General features: G+C 44.5%; 1 protein-coding gene across 2 annotated transcripts in view; it reads left to right on the top strand.

Annotated features, from left to right (window-relative positions):
• The window catches only part of ZNF385B (zinc finger protein 385B), a 298,989-nt gene that overhangs the window by 225,387 nt on the left and 51,595 nt on the right, over positions 1–22,007 (top strand). For both annotated transcript variants that reach the window (XM_084814805.1, XM_084814816.1), the window contains one exon: positions 13,860–13,970. In XM_084814805.1, coding sequence (XP_084670931.1) covers positions 13,860–13,970 — 111 coding nt within the window. The remainder of the gene's footprint in view (positions 1–13,859; positions 13,971–22,007) is intronic.

The following is a 22,007-nucleotide window of genomic DNA, read 5'->3' as shown; positions in this document are numbered from 1 at the left end:
CTGACTGGTTGGAGAGATGGTTTGGAAAATGGAAACACCTAGCAGCCTCAATCCTTATTTCGCTTGTAGTGATGATAGGAGTTTTAGTGTTATTTGGTTGTTGCATTATCCCCTGCGCTAGAGGCTTGTCCCAGCGGTTAATTGAAACCGCTCTGTCAAAACAGATGCTCTTGCTTTATTGTGCTGATAAAGAAACTCCGTTTTAAATGCTTTAAGACGTGAATAAAGACTTAAAGGAGGGAATTGTTAGAAAAAGGAGACTCCATAACCATTGGCGTCTCAAGTTACGTAAGAGCCCGAGTGGCGGGAAAATATAGGCGGAGCAAAAAGGGAATCATACTGACGCACTCATGACTAACGGCTTGGTAAGCTGATAGTGACTGTTTATTGGATATTAACTTAGTGAGCCGATGTACTAACTGTTTCATTGGTTACTGGTGAGAACAATAGAAGCGATATGATATAAAGGGCTTTTGCACACGTGTCTCGGGGTCCAGACTGCTCTGCACCCGTTTTGCAAAACGTTCAATAAAATAGTGTTGGATCCACTGCTGCCTGCCTGGCATTCTTTTCTTCTAAACCGAAAGCAAGGACTTTTTATCTAACATGGGGGAAGTAACTCATATTAGTAAGAATTCTTTATATTAATGTGGACAGATGAAAGAAGTGGCAACAGATTTCTGATTATGCATTGATGTAATTGTACAGGGTTGCCCATCCCTCTCTTTCAAATATGTGTGTACAGAAAGGATTAAACTGAGATTAATTTTAATCTCACTGCACTGCTGGAACTTGCCCACACTGCAAACTGTGTTAATTGTATGTTTTTCCCATAGCTAAAATGTATCCAAAACAGAGTGAGTACTGGGTTAAGTGTTTGCCAGTTTATTTTTGGCTAAATAGTCCGCAACGATTAGTACCTGACAAGCTATGGAGTTTCTCTGAACAGCAAACAACAACTAACACCAGCAAATTACGCTACTTACTCATCATGGCATGTTTAATTCTGTTTAGCAATCCAGTATCAGTTTACACAACACTAACCTTCTCGTAGACAGGTACTATTTTACTATGAAAACCTGCTGTAATCTACCCTGCTTTCCGACATATTTAACGTGTATTAATTGTTAATGCTTATCCTTCTTGAATTCTGGTCAGGAGCAGACTGCATTCAGTTCTCCAGTTTGAGAAAGAACATCCGTCACTCCCACAGGAGTCCTGAGCTTAGCCTCTGGAGGCTCCATCAGCCGTATTGTTTGTGTGAGTTTCTTTCTCCTGGCGCTGCTTGCATTTGGAGATGGAGATTCTCATCACAGCCTGTGTCGGATAATGGTGTTGCCTTTTTAATTTTAACTACCAACTGCCTGGTGTTAATGCTGTGGATTATTATCTGGAAATCTGAGGAGGAACACTGCTAGGTCTTCAAACAGTTCAACAGACAATAGTGTTCCTTTCTGCCGTTCCTTTTTTTCCCCGGTGCCAGCCGCTTCAGATGGTTCAGGTACTTTGCATCACTGCAATAGTTTTTTTATTACCAGGTGTAGTAATTAGCCATTAAATTGTAGGTGGGGGGGAAGCTTCTTATAAAACCACAGTCCATCTAAAAAGCTACCTGCCAATACAGCATTTGCTGCATCTGTGCAGCAGAATATGTGCTATATTGCTTGCTAACAGAAACAGTAGGAAATGCTGAATATGATGCTGTGATATGTGTTAGAACTGGAATTTGATGGTATTAGTTAAGAAATGTCTGAGGCGTTTGCATGTGTAAATTTAATAACATAGCTTAGGACAAGTATTCTGCATGGTGATTCTGTAAGGAGCTGACTTTACAATAGAAACTGTTGCTTTAAGAGCAATATTTAATTTTTGTGTGAATTGTTAGAAGGTACAGGTACTTCTTCTGTACAGTCTTGGAACAGGAATAGTCAAGATTCCACTCCACGTATGATATGCTTTTGTTGAATATAAATTGTGTTTATGATTAATTAAGACCTTATCCCTAACTGCACGTTGTTAATAAATATATTACTTTAAGACTCAATCCTATACTCAAGATCCTCTGGCTGCGGGACTGTAGGATTTGGCAGAAGCCTCACTATGCTGGCAAAGTGGCATCTCAGATATGCCGGCAGAACAGTCTGCTCATGGAGTTGTTCCTCCAGAAAAGATATACCAGTGGAATGACTAAAACAGGGCAGAATCATGGACAGGGTTTGGGCAGCAGAGGGAAGGAACATACTTGCACTGTATCCTATACTCTTTTAATCCATCAGTTCCTCATCAGTGGTACAACTTTACACCACCCTCAGACCTGGTGCAAGAACTGGCTTTACTGGGACAGGGAAAAAAATTACAGAGAGCTAAACCTGAATTTGCTACACTAAACATCATTGGCCGGATACAGATGCAGCCAGATGTACCTATATCCCACTTCAAAGCAAATTTGAAAGGAATTAATTCTTATTGATTTCCCTAACTGCCTGATTTGTGAAATTGCAGGAGGAAAAAAGTATTTGTGCTGTGCACTACAGTCACAGAAAAACTGTCTGAAGTGGGTGGCGTGAATGCTTTTTTCAGCTGCAAGGCAGGATCCAGACAAAATAAAACACTCTTAAGTCCACAATTTTCCATGGCAGCATGTGCTTCAACCTGTCCTTTTAAAAACAGACTGACTTTGAAAATGCTTAACTTTGGCTGTATCATACCCATAGTGATGATTTCTGTGTAGGAAATGTGTGAAGCAGGCCTTAGACATAGATAAAATCATATATTAAATCTGTGGGGTGCTTGGCAACTAATGGCGTTTAAATAGCACAATTTTCTTGTTTCACCTTTTTAAAGAAGACGCTAAAGCAGAAAAGTTTGAGGGTGGAGGGAGAGAAATAAGGAGAACAAAAAGTAAGGGATAAGAGAGATTCAGTTCTGGCTAAGGGATTACATTCCAGCACAGAATCACACAGTAGGTTGTCTTTATCAGATTCTTTATGTGAATATCAAGCACAAGTCCTCCAGAGACCTGGAGCTGGTGCTGATTGTGGGTTGGGTGCAGAAGGGGTAGCCAGTGATGGCTGAGGCCTACTGAGGCTCGTGAGGCAGAGGGCAGGGAGAACGAGGGCAGAGGCAGAGCCAAAGGGGTCAGCAGGGACAGAGCAGTCTTTTGAATCCCCAAAAGCCAGCAACCCATACAGCAGACAGGGAAAACTGGGACACGTGAACTTTGAGACTGTGTGTGCAAAGGAGGGGGTGGGGAAATCACACAGCCACACAAAAGCACTGCTTTTGATCCACCTTCTCCTGTCCCAGCAACAACTCCCATTCCACAGAAAATCAAGTGACATTGATTTTCTAGCCATCTAGCTAGCCATCTGCCCTCAATACTGAACTCACACACAACATTTGTGCATACACACACACAGTCAACAATGTACAATAACAATGCAAAAACACTTTTCACTACATATTTTAGTGGGAATAGTCTCCCATGCATTCCTGGAAGCAAAAGACTGTCCCTTCCATGGTAGAGAACTCAGACACAAACACAAGTTTCCCCTTTTACAGCATACAGCACACAGACACAGAAAACATAAACACACATTGAAGCTTTCTCTCTCTCTCTCTCTCTCTCTCTGACACACACACACTCACTCAAAAAAGAGACATAAACTGACTCCCTTCCTCATCCAGACACAACAACTTATAGGACACACATATACACAGCCAGTGCTGGCCCAGGATACTTAGCTACCTGAGGAGGACCAGAAAATACCTCCCAGCAAGCCAGAAAACGGACAGAGGGAAAGATTACTAAATGAAGTAATTCTTCACCCCACCACCCTAGAACTGAATCAGCATGAGCAAACAGTAGCAATGAGGACCATTTAAATAGCAATAACATACCAACGCTATCTGAATTCCACCAACACATAACCAAAAAACAGCTGGCTTAGGTAGCTGCTGTGCTCTGTAGCATAGCCCAGCATGATGCCCCAGCCTCTAGCTCTGTGTGATGCCTGCTCAGACCGTGGTGCTGCCTGCTGGTGACAAAGTACCCCATGATATCCTGATGAGCAAACTAGCTAAAAGTGGGCTAGATGAAAAAACTCTCAGGTGGATCCACAGTTGGCTACAGAATGGAACTCAAAGACTGCTTCTCAATGGGATCTTCTCAAACTGGGAGAGGTAATGAGCGGGGTACCGCAGGGCTCAGTCCTGGGCCCAGTGCTCTTCAACATTTGTATTAATGACTTGGAGGAGGAGGTGCAGGGAATGCTGATCACATTTGCAGATGACACAGAATTAGGTGGGATGGAAGACAGAAACAGAATTCAAAGTGATCTTGATAGACTGGAGCACTTGGCAGAAAATAACAGAATGAAATTTAATAGGAATAAATGCCAAGTTCTGCACCTAGGAAAAAGAAACCAAATGCACAGTTACAAGATGGGCAGTACTTGGCTCAACAATACTACAAGTGAGAAGGATCTTGGAATTCTTGTAGATCACCAGCTAAATATGAGTCAACAATGTGATGTGACTGCAAAAAAGGCAAATGCTATTTTGGCAAATGCTATTAACAGAAGTATAGCTTCCAAATCACGTGAAGTACTAGTTGTCCTCTACTCAGCACTGGTTAGGCCTCATCTGGAGTACTGTATCCAGTTCTGGGCACGACACTTTAAGAAGGATGCAGACAAACTGGAGGGGGTTCAGAGGAGGGCAACGCAGATGATCAGGGGACTGGAAACAAATCTCTATGAGGCGAGACTGAAAGAACTGGGCATGTTTAGCTTGGAGAAGAGAAAACTGAGGAGAGATATGAAGGCACTCTTCAAGTACTTGAAAGGTTGTCATAGAGAGGAAGGCCAGGATCTCTTCTCGATCATCCCAGAGTGTAGGACATGGAATAATGGGCTCAAGTTACAGGAAGCCGGATTCCAGCTGAGCATCAAGAAAGACTTCCTGACTGGTAGAGCAGTATGACCATGGAACCAATTACCTAGGGAAGTGGTGGGCTCTCCTGCTCTGGAGGCATTCAGGATGATGCTGGTCAGCCATCTGTCAGGGATGCTTTGACTTGGATTCCTGCCTTGAGCAGGGGGTTGGACTTGATGGTTTTATAGGCCCATTCCAACCCTACCATTCTATGATCACAGGCCAGGCTAGTTTAGGCAGCCAAATTGACCTGCAGCAGCTGGGCACTCTCACTGGCGCCCTTATGAGCCCCCTCCATTGGGAGGAATCAGTATCATAACTGATTGGTCAATGAAACCTGTGCTGTTTTTATATATATATATATATATATATATATATATATATATATATATATATAATATTATATATATATATATATATATATAATATTATATATATATATATATATATATATATATATATATATATATATATAATACATACACACACACACCCATCCATCCATCCCATTCTTCAGGAGATAGCTCTCCAGGAAGGAAGTCTTTCCTAAACATAATTGTGCATAAGCGCAATTAATGAAATGATGCTGCTAGACCACAACTATTTCTAATCACAGAAGCAACAGGCACAATGATGCCTGCGTCCTCGTGGATCAATAATGCTACCAGGAGAAGTGTAAGAGCAACCAGTGAGGAGTTGGTGAGATTGGGACTTTTAATGTAGGGGCCAGGGGGATGGGTGGCCATCAGCACATTGACTGGCACCACGACTAGGGGTGGCCCTGGAGAATGCAGAATGATTGGTCAAAGCATTATTTTAACAGATGTATGGAACTAGGTCTTTGTGCAGGGTGCCTTATGTGGGGGAGTAAGTATCAACACAACTACCTGAGACCCATCCAGGGATTTCCAGAATAAAACTGATTGTGATTGAGTTGGCTTTGTGGGTGTCAGGGTGGACACTGAGCCCATAGAATCCCAGAGTAGTTCTGATTCGGAGGAAGAGCAGTCGCTCCTGGGAGAGGAGTGCACCCCTTTTTCCCAGGGCCAACAGCTGACAGAGATTCCTCCCACCAACATTCCTAGATTAGAAAGCAGTCCAGGGAGTGACCCAGCACTGATAGCAGACTGGTTGGATGCGTGGCGCAGACGCAGAGAGCGGCGCCAAATGGAGAGCGCGGAAAGGAGGCGTAGCGCCCGGTTGGCGCTCAAAGAACGGTTGCGCCCAGAGGATCCAAGGAAAAAGGGGAGGGATTCTCCCTAGTCCTTATATTCAGGGGTCTGCCAGTAATTGCCTTTCAAACGGGGACCAACTGTTCCAACTTAGGGCATAGGGATGCTGCTGCTCAGATCTAGTTGCTACCTGTAGAGTTATTAAGTTGTAAAAGAAGAATAAAGCTTTGAAAAGAATCCCTTTGTCTGTGTCTGGACTTGGCTACTGGATTAGACTGAGAGAGCCCTCCAAGGAGCCCTTGACAGTGGGTAGACTTAGATCAGGATATGGAGCATTTAGTGGGGTATTGTGTTGATCGTCAGGAACGCATAATTAGAAAAGAAATTGAGAATAAAACTGCCCGTATCATACTGCCCTTATATAAATCTATGGTGCAACTACACCTGGAATAGTGTGTACAGTTCTGGTCACTACACCTAAAAAAGGATAATGTAGAGCTGGAAAAAGTGCAGAAAAGCACAACTAAAATGGTCAAGGGGCTAGAGCAACTGCCTGTCAGGAGCGCCCTAGCGGCCTCTTTCAGTACACTCCAATAGCCAACTCAAGACACAGACGAAAGCATTCTTTGTAAGGCTTTAATCCTTTTACAACTTAATGACTCTATCAGATGCTAATCACCAGCAACTAAGCAATGAACAGCAGAGTAGCCTATGCTCCGGGTAGGCAGTTGATCCCCATTTGAAGGAGAATCACTTGAAGACCCTGAACTTATGGGCTAGGGAGAGATCCTCCCTCTTTCCCCTGGGTCCACGGGATGCAGCCATTGTTTGCGCACCAAACGGGCGCTACACCTTTCCACACCCTCCATCGCTCATCGCTCCCTGCGTCTGCGTTGAGCATCTAGCATGCTCCTCTCCCACACTTTCTCACTGCCGGGATCATTATCTATCTCAGTAATGCTGGCAGGAGGAATCTCTGCCAGCTGCTGTACCTGTGAGGGATGAGCTGGCTCCTCTCCCACGGATTGCTGATCCTCCTCAGAATCAGAACTGCTGTGGGGTTCTATCAGCTCAGTTTCCACCCTGACATCGCCCTATGAGGGAAAGGTACAACAGCTGGGATTGTTTAGCTTGGGGAAAAAGGAGGGTAAGGGGAGACATGATGGAGGTGTATAAAATTATGCATGGTGTGGAGAATGTGGATAGGGAGACATTTTTCTCCCTCCCTCAGAATACTAGAACTCAGGTTCATCCCATGAAGCTGATTGGTGGGAGATTCAGGACAGATAAAAGGAAGTACTTCTTCACACAGCACATAGTCAAACAGTGGGATTTGGTTGGCCACTGTGTGAACAGAATACTGGACTAGATGGACCCTTGGTCTGATTGCTCTTCTTATGTTCTTATGAAGCCCATCCTGTTCTCTTGCTGCACCAGTCTTCCCCTGGGAAGGCTGGATAAAGCCTGGGTTCAGCTGCATGCTGATTTTGTGGAGCCAGATAGAGGTAAGATGCTAATGGTAGTGATAGGTGTCCACATGAAATTGTTAGGGGTACGTGTGTCATTGATCTATGCTGATGCCATGGAAGCAAAATTCAGACAGATTTTTTGCCATTTTGGCCTTCCCAATGGCCCAACTTCCACAGGGACAACATTATGCGACTGGATGGAATACAGTAGTATTTGCCAAATATACACTGCTTCCTATCATCCCTCCTGCAAAAGTTTGGCAGAGCAGGCACTGAAGTCTGTAAAGCTGGGTTGATGGTGCCTCTATGGGACAATGCCTCTTGAATCCTTAGTGCAGGGGTGGGCAGCTTGTGGCCCTCCAGATGTTTGGCCTACATCTCCCATCAGCCCTAGCCAGCATAGCCAATGGCGAGGGCTAATGGGATCCAGAAAACATCTGGAGGGCCACAGGTTGCCCACCCCTGCTCTAGTGAGATACCTAGTGACTCCCCCCACCTATGTTCAGAGTATTCCCAGCTGAGCTTATATTTCGTAGATTACTCAGTTCTAACGCAGATTTTCTTAGGCTTGCTGTAGCCGCTAAATCGTAGCAGAGCCAAGAAGCCATGCACCACAGAGAATCCCATTGGGTTTATCCCAATAAACATTGGGTTTATCTGTACACCCTTCAAATAGGTGAGCATATTTGAATATCAGCCTTTTGGGGTGAAACCAGGTGAATGCCATGGGTAGTGAGGGAGTAAAAAGCTTAACACATTAACTCTGGGTCTAAAAGTGGGGGCGGTGTCATATCATAGGGTGTATCTGTGTGGACATTGCCAGGTCTAGGTTATTGGTGGCCTTCAGGACAAGATGTCCTCAGTGGGCTCACCTCCTGCACACCAACCTCACCAACAGGCTTGGCCTTCCTCTGGGTCCAGCTCTTATATTGTTGGAAGGAAAAGGGCAAGGCAGGCAAGGGGCAGTGACAGCTGCTGGCTCTTCCCCTTGCTCCTATTACCACTTGTTCACTCCCCTCCACCTCTGGACTGGCAGGAGAGGGGTGGGGTGAACAAGTGGCAATGATGAGCAAGATGACCGGGGGGCTCCAGCAACTGGCAACAGGGTGTGGGCGTCGGGAAGCGCCTGGCAACGCTGAGCCTTCTAGGCAATTGGGGAATTTAGTGATGAATTCACCCTGCTGAAATGTGTAGGAATGTTGGGATAACCCCTCTAAGGACAAAGGAGTTATTTTTGTCTAGATTCATTTCTCACTCTTATTTAGTTAGTTAGTTAGTTAGTTAGTTAGTTATGTATTACATTTCTGTACTGCCCAATAGCCAAAGCTCTCTGGGCGGTTCACAAAAATTGTGTTTGTGGTTTTCTGTTTTGCCCAAGCAGAAGCCAGGAGAAGCCCTGATCTGAATCCATCAAAGTTCTCACTGTCTTATAGTTGGAGGAAATTTCAAGGAAGTACAGTTTTTTCAACATAGTTATAAAAAGAACAATAAACAACTTTGTATGCTTGATACAAGTTCTCTGTGTGAAGTTGTCGTGGTCTTCTTCCTCTCCTGCTCATGGGGCACTTGGTTTTAACAGCCTCTGTGAGGGGAGGAAGGGCCCAGCCCCAACTGGGTGAAGCAGCAGGAGGTGCAGAAGGCGAAGGAGACCATTTGCCTCGCAGCTTCTTCTTCCTCTCCTGCTCAGTTGGTTCTAGGCAGTTGGTTCTAAGGACCTCGGTGAGGGGCAGAGGCCGGTCCCAGCTTAATGAAGCAGCAGCAAATAAGGATCACTTTAGGCTCTTTTTCATGGCAAGGTTTGGAAACATGGCTCCTTAGCATTTAATATTGGCATGAGAGACATAGCTATGACCTCAGGGAAGGCAATCCAAACATGCATCTTGGTGTATCCTGGGCCTGCCAGAGATTTGGGTAAACGTAGGATAAACAAAGCACAATCCCTTGGGATTCAGTTCCTAAGCCACCCATAAAGTCACTAAGAAGCCTTAGGCAACCCATTTTCCCTCAGGCTCAGACCTTTCGTCTCTACTATGGGGACAATAATACTGCACGGCTGTGTTGTTAAGATAATGAAATGCTATAAAAATACTAAGAACAATGAAACACTATAGAAATACTAAGAAAAATTAAAATGGATAAGTTCGGACCATACTTAACTGCCCCCTTGCAATCAGTAGGACTCAGAAGCACTCAACTCTGGTTGGATTGTGCCCTGAGGAGGAGGAGGAGGAGTATGTCCCCCTATGAGCTATGAACTGAGGAAATGCAGTTGTAATAATGCCTGCGATAATACATTATTTGTAGAACTAGAGCCTCTTTCTGTGTCGTAAAACAAACACTCCTCTTCCTATTATTAGTATGTGCTGTGGCAAGTAGATCTAGTATTCAGAAAGCTTCTTCAATGGCTAATAGTTTAATTCTATGTAAGAAAGAGCTTTTAATACTCATGATTCCAGGAATCATTTCACTGGCCATAGATTTAAGTATTTTTGAGCCTTTCTTGAGATTCAAATATTTATACATTTTATCTCCCCTGAACACCAGTACTATGATGGTTACATCTTTCACTAGTACAGAGTAAGTTTTTAAAAATTAATTCTTTGAATAGTCTGTAGAATTGCATCACTTGTTGATTCTATAATAGGAGACCTCGGGGAATACAAGTCAATTTTTTCTTGTTAGTAAGAAAGAAATCTAAAGCATGTGACTACTTTAAACGAAGCATACTTACCAAGGATGATTTCCCAATTCATTTTGTGTGTGTGAGAAAACCAGGAAGCTGCTCTATTTCCTCTAGGATCAAGGATGGAGAACTTACCCTCCAAGGAAAGATTAAAATATTTGGCAGTTTTAGTTTAGAAAAAAAAAATGTTTGGTTGGATCCAGACCCAGGCTCCTTCCATTCATGGAAAGGGCAAAGAAGAAGCTCACACTGGAAGAAGGGGCAAGGTGATTCCCCCCTTCCACTGCAGTCCCATGCTGTTTTAGGGGGTCCCTGCCCCTCTGCAATAGCTTTTTGGGGTGACACAGGTGTAAGGGGGGAATGGACAAAAATAATCCTCCCTTCCTCCAACAGGGTGTCTCATGAGGGGAGTTCTGCTCCCAGGTAGTCTGGATCCAGCCTGATGAATGGTAGAGGCTTAACAAATTATGAATGGTAGAGATGGCAGTGAGTAGAAAGTGAGTATTTCTTTCTCACATAAAGCAGAACTCAGGGTCACCCAGCGAAATCAATTTGCAGAAAATTCAGGAAGACAAAAGAGAACTATTCACATCAAGCACAATTAATTTAAGGAATTCACTATCACCGAACAAGGCACATAGCTAAGGTGGCGTTTTAAAGGATTGGTTAAATTTAAAGAGGGTATGGCTGTGTTTGCCCGGAAATTTGCTAAGTCAAGAATCCTGCCTTATCATTAACAAGGTGCTGACTAGTGCACATGGTCCCTTCACTCCCACTTTGCTCCTCCCGACTACTTCTACCATTGAACCAGGAATCATTGGTTTAGCATGCCATTCAAACTGGTAATCTTGGCTTGTTGCTCCCTTTACAAGCCATCATCACACACTAGGGTTTGTTCTTGGTTTACGAATCCTGGCTTGTTTGGGAACGACAAGCCCAGATCCCCAGTTCGGATAATATACTATTCCTGGTTTGTTTAGTAGCCATGCTAGTGGGGATGAGCAAAGCAGGAGCAAACAGGCTACGTGCACCAGCACACAGCTCATTCACAATAGGCTAGGATTTTTCAGAACCCTAGCTTATCATTGCATGTGAATGAACGCTCCTGTCTATCAATGGCAACTATCCATAAGTATAGGGAACCTTCATATTCAGAGGCAGTGTAGCTATGAATACCAGAAGAGCTGAGAACAAATTACTGGCGTGAACTATTGCCTTCATTGCCTGCTTGTGTAAGCTTCCTAGATGCGTCTAGATGGTGCCATTGCAGGTAGATGGCACTTTTTGTCCGAGCCAGACATAAACCTGTGCAAATATTCAAGACATCTTTCTGACAGAATTTCACTTTTAGTGAATTTTAGTTTGTGAACTAGGTAAAAGAAATCTCCAGCTTTGTCAATATAAAAAGTGTCTAATTTCTCTCTGCTTCTGCTTTCTACCTTCAAAGGGAACTATGTGCTTTGCCTAAGCCTAAAGACAGTTCCAAGTAACAGCTGGGTTTTATATTTTTAAAAATGGGGTAACAACCACTGTTTGTTTGTTTCTTCATCCCAAAAGTCCTAGGGAAAGTCCCAGGTGCACCTGGAAGAGCCTAATTTGAATGTCTGAAGCCACCACCACCCCACAGTCCATCCTAGGGATGGACGAAAGTCCCTTACCTGGTCCCGCAGCTTGCTTCGCAGTGGGGGGGAGGCGCTCCGTTTCTCCCCCCGAAATTCTTGGCGGGTGGGGAGGCATCCCGTCCCTCCTCGCCGAAATTCTGGCCAGGGGGGAGGCGCCCCATCCCTCCCCGCCGAAATTCTGGCCGGGGGGGAGCGCCCCGCCTCTCCGGCCATGAAAGTTCTTCTGCCGGGAAGGTAAAAAAAAAAACAAAACCCTGATAGGCTACGTAAATCTTTACATAGCCTATCACGTTTTCTTTTTTTTTTACTTGGAAATGGCGGCGGCGGCAGCCGGTCGGAAGACCGGCCGCCGCCAAACCGCCGCCGGGACCCGCCGCTGTGAGGGACATTCGCACGAGGTAAGTCCCATCCCGGGGGGGGCGGGGGGTGTCAGAGAATTTCTCCACCAATTTCGGGGGGCCGAATGCGTTGGCATTGGGCCTCCCAGAGATTCGTAGAGAAATTCTCTGACATCCCTACTTAAAACTGTAATTAAATGCAGACTACTAGGAGTGCACGAAAGCCACTTACCTGGTCTCGCAGCTTTTCGTGGTGGGGGGGGGCGCTTCGCTGCTCTCCCCCCGAAGTTCAGGCCGGGGGGGAGACTTCCCGCCTCGCCCGGCCGAAATTCAGGCCGGGGAGGAGGCGCCTCGCTTCACCCGGCCGCAAAATAAAAAGTTAAAAAAAAAAAAAACGCCCCCGTGATAGGCTACGTGACAATTAAGGTAGCCTATCACGGCTAGATTTGCAAAGTCAGCCTATCTTTACGTAGACTACAGCGACCAAATAAGGAACGTGAATGGCGGCTCCCTATGGGGGCCGCCATTAGCCGTACGCGCTTTTTTTTTTTTTTAAGTCACCCGTGATAGGCTACGTGACGATTTACATAGCCTATCACGGCTGACTTTGCAAATCTAGCCGTGATAGGGTACGTTAATTGTCACGTAGCCTATCACAGGGGCGTTTTTTCTTTTTTTCTTTTATTGGAATGGCGGCGGCGGCAGCCGGTCAAAAGACCGGCTGCCGCCCCCACCCCTGACGAAGACCCGACGAACCGCCGCCGGGACCCGCCGCCGGGAGGGACATTCGGGAAAGGTAAGTCCCGTCCCGGGGGGGGCGGGGGGCGGCGGAGAATTTCTCCCCAAAACTTCTTCGGGGGGCCGAACACGTTGGCGCTCGGCCCCCCGAAATTTCAGGGAGAAATTCTCCGCCATCCCTACAGACTACATGACTTCAACATCAGGCACTTTTTTCATTTACTTCCTCCTCCCATCTTTTCTTTTCACTTTGCTTTGCTTATAATCTTCCTTAAGAAATGTTCTGTAGAATTTGAAAGCGTCTTGCACATTATTTGTGATCTTTGAGTAGTTTGCCTAATAATGGTCATTACCTTAATGTGGATTTTGGAACTTAATGTCGTGCAGTCACTAACAGCTCTTGTCTTTCATTTCACACACTTGGGTCTGTTTAGCAAGACCAGTTTGGCAACAAACACAAGCTGAATACATTCCATAAGAAATTCTTGCATGTATCACGCATTCACATTACTCTTCTTCCTTCCCACTCAAAGGTGCTTTTAGTTCTCTCTTTCAAAAGTGCAAAGAAAATGGGGGCGTGGGATTACTGCTTGTGAGATTCAGGTTTGGTACTTAGCAGTTTGGTGTTAAAGTTTGGGCTCTCTGAGGTGCCTCCTCACATAAATATGCTAGTGGGGTGTTGACAGGAGAAAATCGTCCTTTCAATGATCAAAAGAGGGTGGGAAAGATTTCCTGTTTTATAATATTTGGCTTTTGACAAACTTCTTCACTTTATTGAAAAACTCTTTACTCCTCTTTAAAACAAAGAGGAAAGTTTTCCAGAAACAAATCTTATTTTCAGCTTTTCTTTCTTCCCTCCATGTAGTCCTTGTAACTTGAATATTTTATCATTTGCTCCCCAGATGGATCCAGTGCAAAAAGCAGTCATAAACCACACATTTGGCGTGTCGCTCCCCCCAAAGAAGAAACAAGTCATTTCTTGTAACGTCTGTCAACTTCGCTTTAACTCTGACGTGAGTATCTTCAGTCTCTGCTTTTGTACTGCTGTATCCATGTGGTCAAAATACGTTTTTAACGTCATTCATACCAGTATATAAGAAAAACTTGACCACTTTAGAGTGGACTTTTATGTTTATTCAGGAAGAAGGCAATGCCTTCTAGTATCTGCTAGATGTTAGATTTATCAGACTGCATTGGCACGAACACATTAATCTTTCATATTTAATAACCAGAATTGACTAATATTGTATGCACTTCCCCTGCTATTTAAGTCAGCTATAGGCAGGGGAAAGAGGCAGAAACTCATTGTAGAGCAGGTAAAACATAAATACAGGTAGACTATTATGCTTACAGTGCAATCCCATACATTTTTACTCAGACATAAGTTCCACTGACTTCAGTTGGTCTTACTTCCAAATAAATAGGTATAGGATTGCAGCCAAAATGTTATTTTAATGTACTGAATATTAATACAATAAAAAGTGTACTTTTATACAATTTAAAAATAAGAGCTTGGCAGTTTTCCCAGTGCTTTTGCATTCATTGGGTACAACACTAGAAGGTGGGGGCAGGTTTACTTTTAAGTGAACAACTGGGTATTATTCTAACCACATGCTTATCTTCACAAGTAAAAAGAATTAGAAACTTACTCTATTTTTTAAATGGAAGCTGAACGTTTAGGGAAAATACCAGGGATATCCCTGTAGAGGCCAGTCCCTAACAGCCCCACCATATGCGTATCGCTCATATCAGCCCACATCCTTTTTTAACTATCTAGGAAAAAAGTAAGCTATATACTAGTGGAACCTGCAGCAAAATGTTGCAGCGCAGAGTGCTCTGTTGCCAGCCAGCCATGCTTTTTTCAGGATACTCCATTCCATTCTCCCTCCCAGTTCTCTCTCCGCCCCCCACCCCCCTAGTTAGACAGCATTCCATGACCCACTAAGCATGCTCAATCTTCACTGTACTGTTTTTGGGTTTCTCTCTCTCAGTCTCTCTGTCTCTCATACCCACACACACCCCTTAGGCTTTCCCCATTAAAGATTTGTTTGTACTTCTGCCAGCCTTGGTGTTGCCTCAAGCCTGCTGACTATGTCCCTCTTGTGTGTGAATAGTGCTGTTTTAGCTACAGAAGGATACAGACTTGGAGAATGAGTATATAGGATGTTTATGCTGAATAGGGGCCAGATGCATGTTTGTGTTGATGTACTAGGATGGCTTTGGTACGTTGCTGGGCTATTTAAAAATTCAGACAAGCTTAACATGAGCCAAACCTGTTCTTAATGTACCTTTTAACTCTTAAAGCAATCCAAAATAATTTATGATAAAAATGACCATTCCTTTTGACAGATATCTCTCCCTATTTTCTTTAATATTAAATGATAACCTAGATTAGGGATCCTCAACCTCTTTGGACCTGTGGGCACATTTGGGAATTTGAGAAACTGCTGTGGGCACCACCACAAAATGGTTCCCATGGAGGATGTGGCTAGTCACATAAGGGCTGTGGTGGGGACCTGGCAAGTCAAGAGGTTGTGGGGGAAGAGAAATAGTGAGGCTACAGGCTGGGAGGGAGGGGGAAATGGAAAGCATTGCTTCCTGTCCTGGCCCACCTTCTTCTGTCCACCCAGACCTTTTCCCTTTGCATGCTCTGTCTCTCTCTCTTTCATTCCTCTCCCAGCCTCTAGCCTCACTATTTCTCTCCCTGAACCTATTTCCTCACTATTTCTCTCCCTTTCCCATTCCTAGCCTTCTTTATCTCCCTTCCTAGCCTGTAGCCTTGCTTTTTCTCTCCCCTCTATCCCTTTGCCTTGCTTTCTCTTCCTCCCTGCTGAACAGCTGATCAGCAGGAGGTTTATTTAGGAGCAAGAAGGAGAACATGGCATCCTAATGCTTTTCCATTTTTTATTTAAAAAATATTTTTTGAAGGTAGCAGGGAATGAAGAGCTTTGAAGGAACCTTTGGGGGTGCCCACAGGCACCATGTTAGGGACCCCTGACCCAGATGATAATGTAAATACAACCCGTGCTATGCAATCCTATGCACGTTTACTCAGAAGTAAATCCCAATGTGTTCAATGCACCTTACTCCCAGGAAAGTATGTATAGGATTGCAGCCTCACTGTATTTTACCAAATAATAAAAGTATGTATAGGATTGCAGCTTCCCTACACCCACCCTGGGCACGTCAATTTTGATCATTTCTGTGAAGGCTCTACATAAAACAATTCTGATCGAGCAATCCATCCTACTCAAAATGCCCTGTTTTTAAAAAGTGCATAAATTAATGCATATTATAGGTTTCCATCTGATTAACATTTTCCTTCAGTAGTTAACCTCAAGACAACTAATTACCTTGTGTAACACATTTAAAACATTATGCATATTACTGCAGATTGCTGTTAATGTTGTTTCACTGTCATTAACACAGATGTGAAATACAACATAAAGAGCAAGTATGTGACTTTTTTAAAGTAGGGCTGATCTGAATGTCCAATGCTGGAGAATTTCTCAGCCTTAAAGTGCGTCGTCGGGATGGCAAAATGCCATCCAAAGATCAGGAGAGGGAGGCTAACTTTGGGGTGCTCAGGCAGAACCTGGGGTTCAGGGGATGCTTCAATGTTACAAGGCGGCTGGGTGGCCTTTCCACATTTCTTTCTTAATGTTAAAGAAAGGCAAGATGGTTCTTCTTGCTTTTACAATATCTTAGGAATGATGCTGGGACCATCACTATCAGTGCTGTAGTGGTAAATGTTGACATGCAGGGGTGCATCGTGACAGTCCCCATAGCCATGCCCCCCAAGGACAGTCCAAAAAAGCAGGCAGCTGTGTTGATCCATATCAACACACCAGTTCTAGTAGTTTTCATCTCCTAGGAACACATCCTTTGTAAAGCTAATGGGTCTAAATTGCCCATTCAAGTCCAGGCCACCACAAAGTAGTTGGCATTACAACAGGGATAGCTCACAACTCTATATTGTTGCTGAGAAAATTCATTTCCCCCCAGCTACTGCGAGGATTGCAGCTAAGCTCAGAGGGAACAGGGAATTCTGAAGGGGGTGGCAGATGACCTCAGCATCCTGCTAATCGAAATGTCTCAGCACTACGTCCTTGCAAGCCCTTAGCTCCACTACAGCACTGGTCACTATGTATTGATGTAGCATGGTTCCCAGCAACATTGTGAAGAAAGCCATCTTTTTTCCTGTACGATATTGCAGAGAACCACACTACATCATCATGTAGCAACGTTCCCAGTGCCATTCTTAAGATATTGTAAAAACAACCCACAGGTGCTACTGAGTGCAGCAGCTTGCCTTTCTGTAACATTAAAATAGGAATGGGGTGGGGAACGGAAAGACCATCCAGCCACCTCATAAAATTGTAAGCATCCCCTGTACCCAGAAGTATTGCAGAAATTCTCCCTGCACCTTTGCTGGAGGACAAAGGTGCAGCGAAAGTGGGGAGGAGACCTGAGCCCAGGCCTAATTAAAACATTTGTTGCCTTTGTTTCCCTCCCTTTCTCCAATTTGCTTGGAATAGCATTTAGCTTTACAAACAACCCTGTGAAGTAGGTTGGGCTAAGGTATAGTTACTTTCCCAAGCCACCCCTGCTCTCGAGTTTCAAAGCTAAGCAGGAAATTCAACATGACCATGCCTGAGCCCAGCAATCTAGCTGTTTACTCACAGTGCTGACTCCAGGTTTTTGAGAGCCCTTGGGCAAGACATCCTTGATGGGAACCCATCCTCAGTGAGCCTACCTTCTCACTGCCATTGTCACTAACTGCTATTGCTCCTCATCCTCTTTCTCACCATTGCTTCCACTTGCATGACAGGCAGAGAGCCAGTGAGCAAGTAAACAGTGGCATCTAATGCTCCTCCTTCTCACCTCCACCGTTGTCTGGGCTACAGCGTGAGGCAGGGGAACAAGCAGGTTGCAGTGGTGAAGAGGAGGAGCAAGTCCAGGGGATTCTTGCCAGTGGGCCCTTTCTGGGGTGTGGGCCCTCAGCAGGTCCTCAACCGTGCCTACCCTTAGCCATGCTGGCCCTGTTTACCCACACTGGCTTCTTAAGATGAAATGGTTTTGGAGAGGATGCCAGAGATGTTCTCATAAAATCCTAAGTTCTCCATTCTACTATTCAGAAACTGCATATGGCCTTTCTCTCAAGTACCTGCTTTGCATGCCCTAGGGCTGGCTCAACAATTCAGCTTGAAGAAGTGTGCAAAGATGTGGTTTATCAAGTTTGACAACTTGAATTCTCTGAGCTTATTTAACAGCTTCCCCACTCAATGCCAACTTTCAGAAAGAAGTCAGAGTTAGCTGAGAACTAACTCAAGCTCTATTTCCTCTGCAGACTCTTCCTCCCCCGCTTCATCTTGGGATTCTGTCATGCAGACATCACATCTTCACCATCGAGCCAGATTTTCCCCCCCTTCCCTATTCCTCCCCCACCACCAACACACACACACACACACACTGATTTTTGTAACATCTTGCCTGATAAAGAGATCTGAAAATCTCAAAAGCTAAACACATTTTTGGTGACATTTTGGTTGCCTTTGGTTGAAAGGCATTTCACTGATATGGATTGTGGCATTTTTTCTGGCCAACACAGCTACATTTACTCTGTATATTTCCTCTGTTTTCCATTTCATTGTGTCCTTAGGCTCCAGCCACCCCATTAGTGGTTTCTCATTAATATATCATTATACCGGTCAGGAGTGTTTCTGAGCGCAGGGAGTGGGATAGTAGTTCAGATTCTGAAGAAGAACCACCAGACATGGGGGAGGTAATTTCCCAGGCTAGTCAGACATGGCTAGGCAGCCTCCTCAGGTTTCAAAGGTCCATATGGAGGAGGAGGGTCCCTCTTCATCACCACCACCACCCCACCCCCTGTGAGAGATAGCGAACAGGGAGAAGCGGGGTTTGGGGAGTCTGAATTAATAGATGCCAGGTGCGGACACAGAGCAAAGAGGGAGAAGGCCAGGGCGGAACTTAGACAGTCTACCTGATTGGCCTTGAGTGAACAGCTGGGCCTAGAAACCTCATGAGAGAGACAGAGACCTCCCCCCACCCCTTAAGTTAGGCTAGTGAGACCGCCTTCCTTTCAAATGGCGGGCAACTTTCTTAGCTACCTTTTGAACCCCCTGAAGGCATTTCCTTGTAGGCTGAGAGTCACTGAGAATTTGCATCTGTATGACCCTTTGAAGTATGGATTAACAGCTGCAGACTGAAGCCTCTTGTCTGTGTTTGATTCAGTGTTTGAAGTTCAGTGGGGGCAAAAGGAATCCTGACAATACCCACCTTTAACTTAAATTTAGTTTCCCTTTGTCTTTTGAAAGAGACAGCAAAAAATACCTTCCTTGATTATTGCCTCTTCACATAAGTATGTATTTTACTTCCTTCCTTGCCAATAAAAAACTATCCACCAAGTCTAGACATCACCTGTGTTGTATGCTTATGCTTTGTATGAACCAGGACAAACCAACTCTTCCCTCTTCCCTGGGCCTTAAGCAAGCTATTCTCTCTGAACCTCAGCCCTTCACCTGTAATATAGGTCATTATTATTATCCCTATCTTCTTACAGGGTAGTTGTAAGGATTACAACAATATAATACATGTAAAATGTTCTGAAAACACTGAAGCGCTCTGTATATTTTTAGTAGTAGTAATATTACAACACAGTCACCTCAGTCTTTTATCTCTCCTTTTCACCTCTGAGGTCAGACTCCCTCTCCTGGGCTCCTACCATACTGCACCTTGATAAACTGTTTTGTGCATTCTCGGATGTACACGACTTCTTACCAAGGGAGTTTGCTCCTCACATTCTGCTAATAACTTGAATTAAATTGTGTATAGTTTCTACAAATGTGGCCTATTGTAATGTAATGTGTGGACTCTTTTCTAATGGCCCTGCCTTTATTATGACCTTCAAAGCCACCTGACCAGACTCACTGGTTTTCCTCTCTTGAATCATCTAAATGTTTGGCCATCATCACTTTTTGAGTGGAACGCTCCTAACTACTCTCCCATTGGTGCAGATTGATGGAACCCTCAAAGAAGAGCATGTAAGAAGTGCCCACTGTAGCTCACTATTCCAAAAGAGCTCTTAATTCTCCCAGTACTCCCCTTCTTGGGGGCGGGGGCGGGGTTGGAGTCCTCGTGCACAGGTTTCTGTACAAGAGTCTGCACACCCTGCTTCCATTTTTTCTGTCTAAACATGCATAGGATTGTGCCCTTACAGAATGACAAATGGTTTTATTAAAAGATCTGAAAACGTGTTGTGACAAAACAAACTGAATTGTTCTAATTTCTCTTGTTTTCACATGCACTTATTTCAACCACGCACATCAGAAAATGAGGTCTCACATATAACGAAGAACAAGAACACTAAGAACAGACACTCTCTGATTTGTGGAGGTGTTCAGGAATGAAATTAGGGCCCCTTGCACGCATGAACATTGAGCTTTCAGAGCCTGTTAAAAGTTAAATAGTGTTTTCTGTTTTTAAAAAAAACTGCAGTTCATGCTGGTTACAGATGTTTTGATAGATGTCTACATAAATATATCTTGATACCGCATAACTTTTCTGTGTTAAGCATGCCATATTTTAGTACACTGTTTTAAAAAAGTAAAAGTTTACATCCTTGCTTGTACTACAATAAACAAAAGAGAATCACATACAATTGATTTAATTGATTTGACGTCAGTTACCCTTTAAACAAGTCTTTCGATCAAATGCAGAGAGATCCATTTGCATCTTGAGGTATATGGTTCTTTGTATTATCATAAATATGCAGTTCTAAAACCACAGTGGCATAGGAGGAACACCAGCTGGCTTGTTTTTATGATGTAGTCAGGCCACAATTTTAGAGTCTAAAGGCGCAATCCTATGGCCACTAGTCAGCAGCTAGACAGCCATAGAGTATGTCGGTTTCCGGGAACTGACCTCAGAGCCTGCACTCCGAGGTCGGTTCCCTGAGAACCGACCTTCCCCGCCCCCCTCCCACGCTGCCTTGTAGGCAGCACAGAACGCATCTCCTGCCCTGCATTGGATAGGTGGTCACCTTCAAGTTCAGAGGCGGCCGCCTATCCCGGTAGGATTGCTCCCTAAAATACAGTAGTCTGGATTAAGGATACAAATCTATCCTCTGTAAAGGAGGCTGCATGTAATAGAAAAGTTCACATGTAAACATGTAGGCACCCTGGTGTACTGGCGAAATACAGGCCTGATTCTCAGTGAGGTGATAAGCGTGTGTCTTGGCTGTGCTCCTGCAGATTGCAGGTGGGGGCTCATATAATGGAATAATACTACACACACACAGTTCAACACAATGCTGTTCCTGCACATAGTAAACTAGTTGCCACTAGCAAACACTTTCACCTCCGTTTGCATGTCCCCTAAAGATTGCCAGAAGAGGACTCCTGTGTGTGTGTGTGTGTGTGTGTGTGTGTGTGAGATTGGTGAAAATGATATGTCAGGCCAGCTCTACAGTTAGAGGCACAAAGAGCCTTTCCAATTAAAAAAGATGGTAACCATCGCCCTTCTGCTTCAGGGATTTCCTCACCTAGCTTCACAGCCTACAGCCCCACTGCCTCTGCATTACTCCTGCTTTTGTCTCCCTACCCCACTGCCCTGCCAGCAGCACATATCCTGTGCGGAGAGGCCCAGCTGCCATATGGCCATGGCCAGCCTGTGACAACACCTTTCAGTTCACAATAAAACCTTGGACAAGAGAAACTTCAAGACTTACAGGTTAATTTTCAACTTCATAGGGGGCAAGTACTAGCTAACTTAGTCACTGCTGAGCGAGTTCAGCTTGTTTTCCCCTCAGTCAAAGCATATTGCACAGGAGTGTTGAACCATTTTCAGCCCAACAGCTGAATTCAATTTCAGAGAAGCTCTTGGGGGCCACATGCCAGTGGTGGGCAGGGCTGAAGGCGAGCCAGAAATACCAGCATATTGTCTCTTAAAGCTTTCTTTGGGCAATTAAGCTTTGGGAGAGGTATTTCAACGTTTTAGAATGAGAAAAGTACTGCACAAAAGCCAGGAAA

The sequence above is a fragment of the Heloderma suspectum genome, chromosome 1, assembly GCF_057233095.1.
Source record: "Heloderma suspectum isolate Gila_16-S chromosome 1, 16-S_ref, whole genome shotgun sequence".
Taxonomy (NCBI): Eukaryota; Metazoa; Chordata; class Lepidosauria; order Squamata; family Helodermatidae; genus Heloderma; species Heloderma suspectum.
This window is presented reverse-complemented; position numbering and strand designations above follow the sequence as displayed.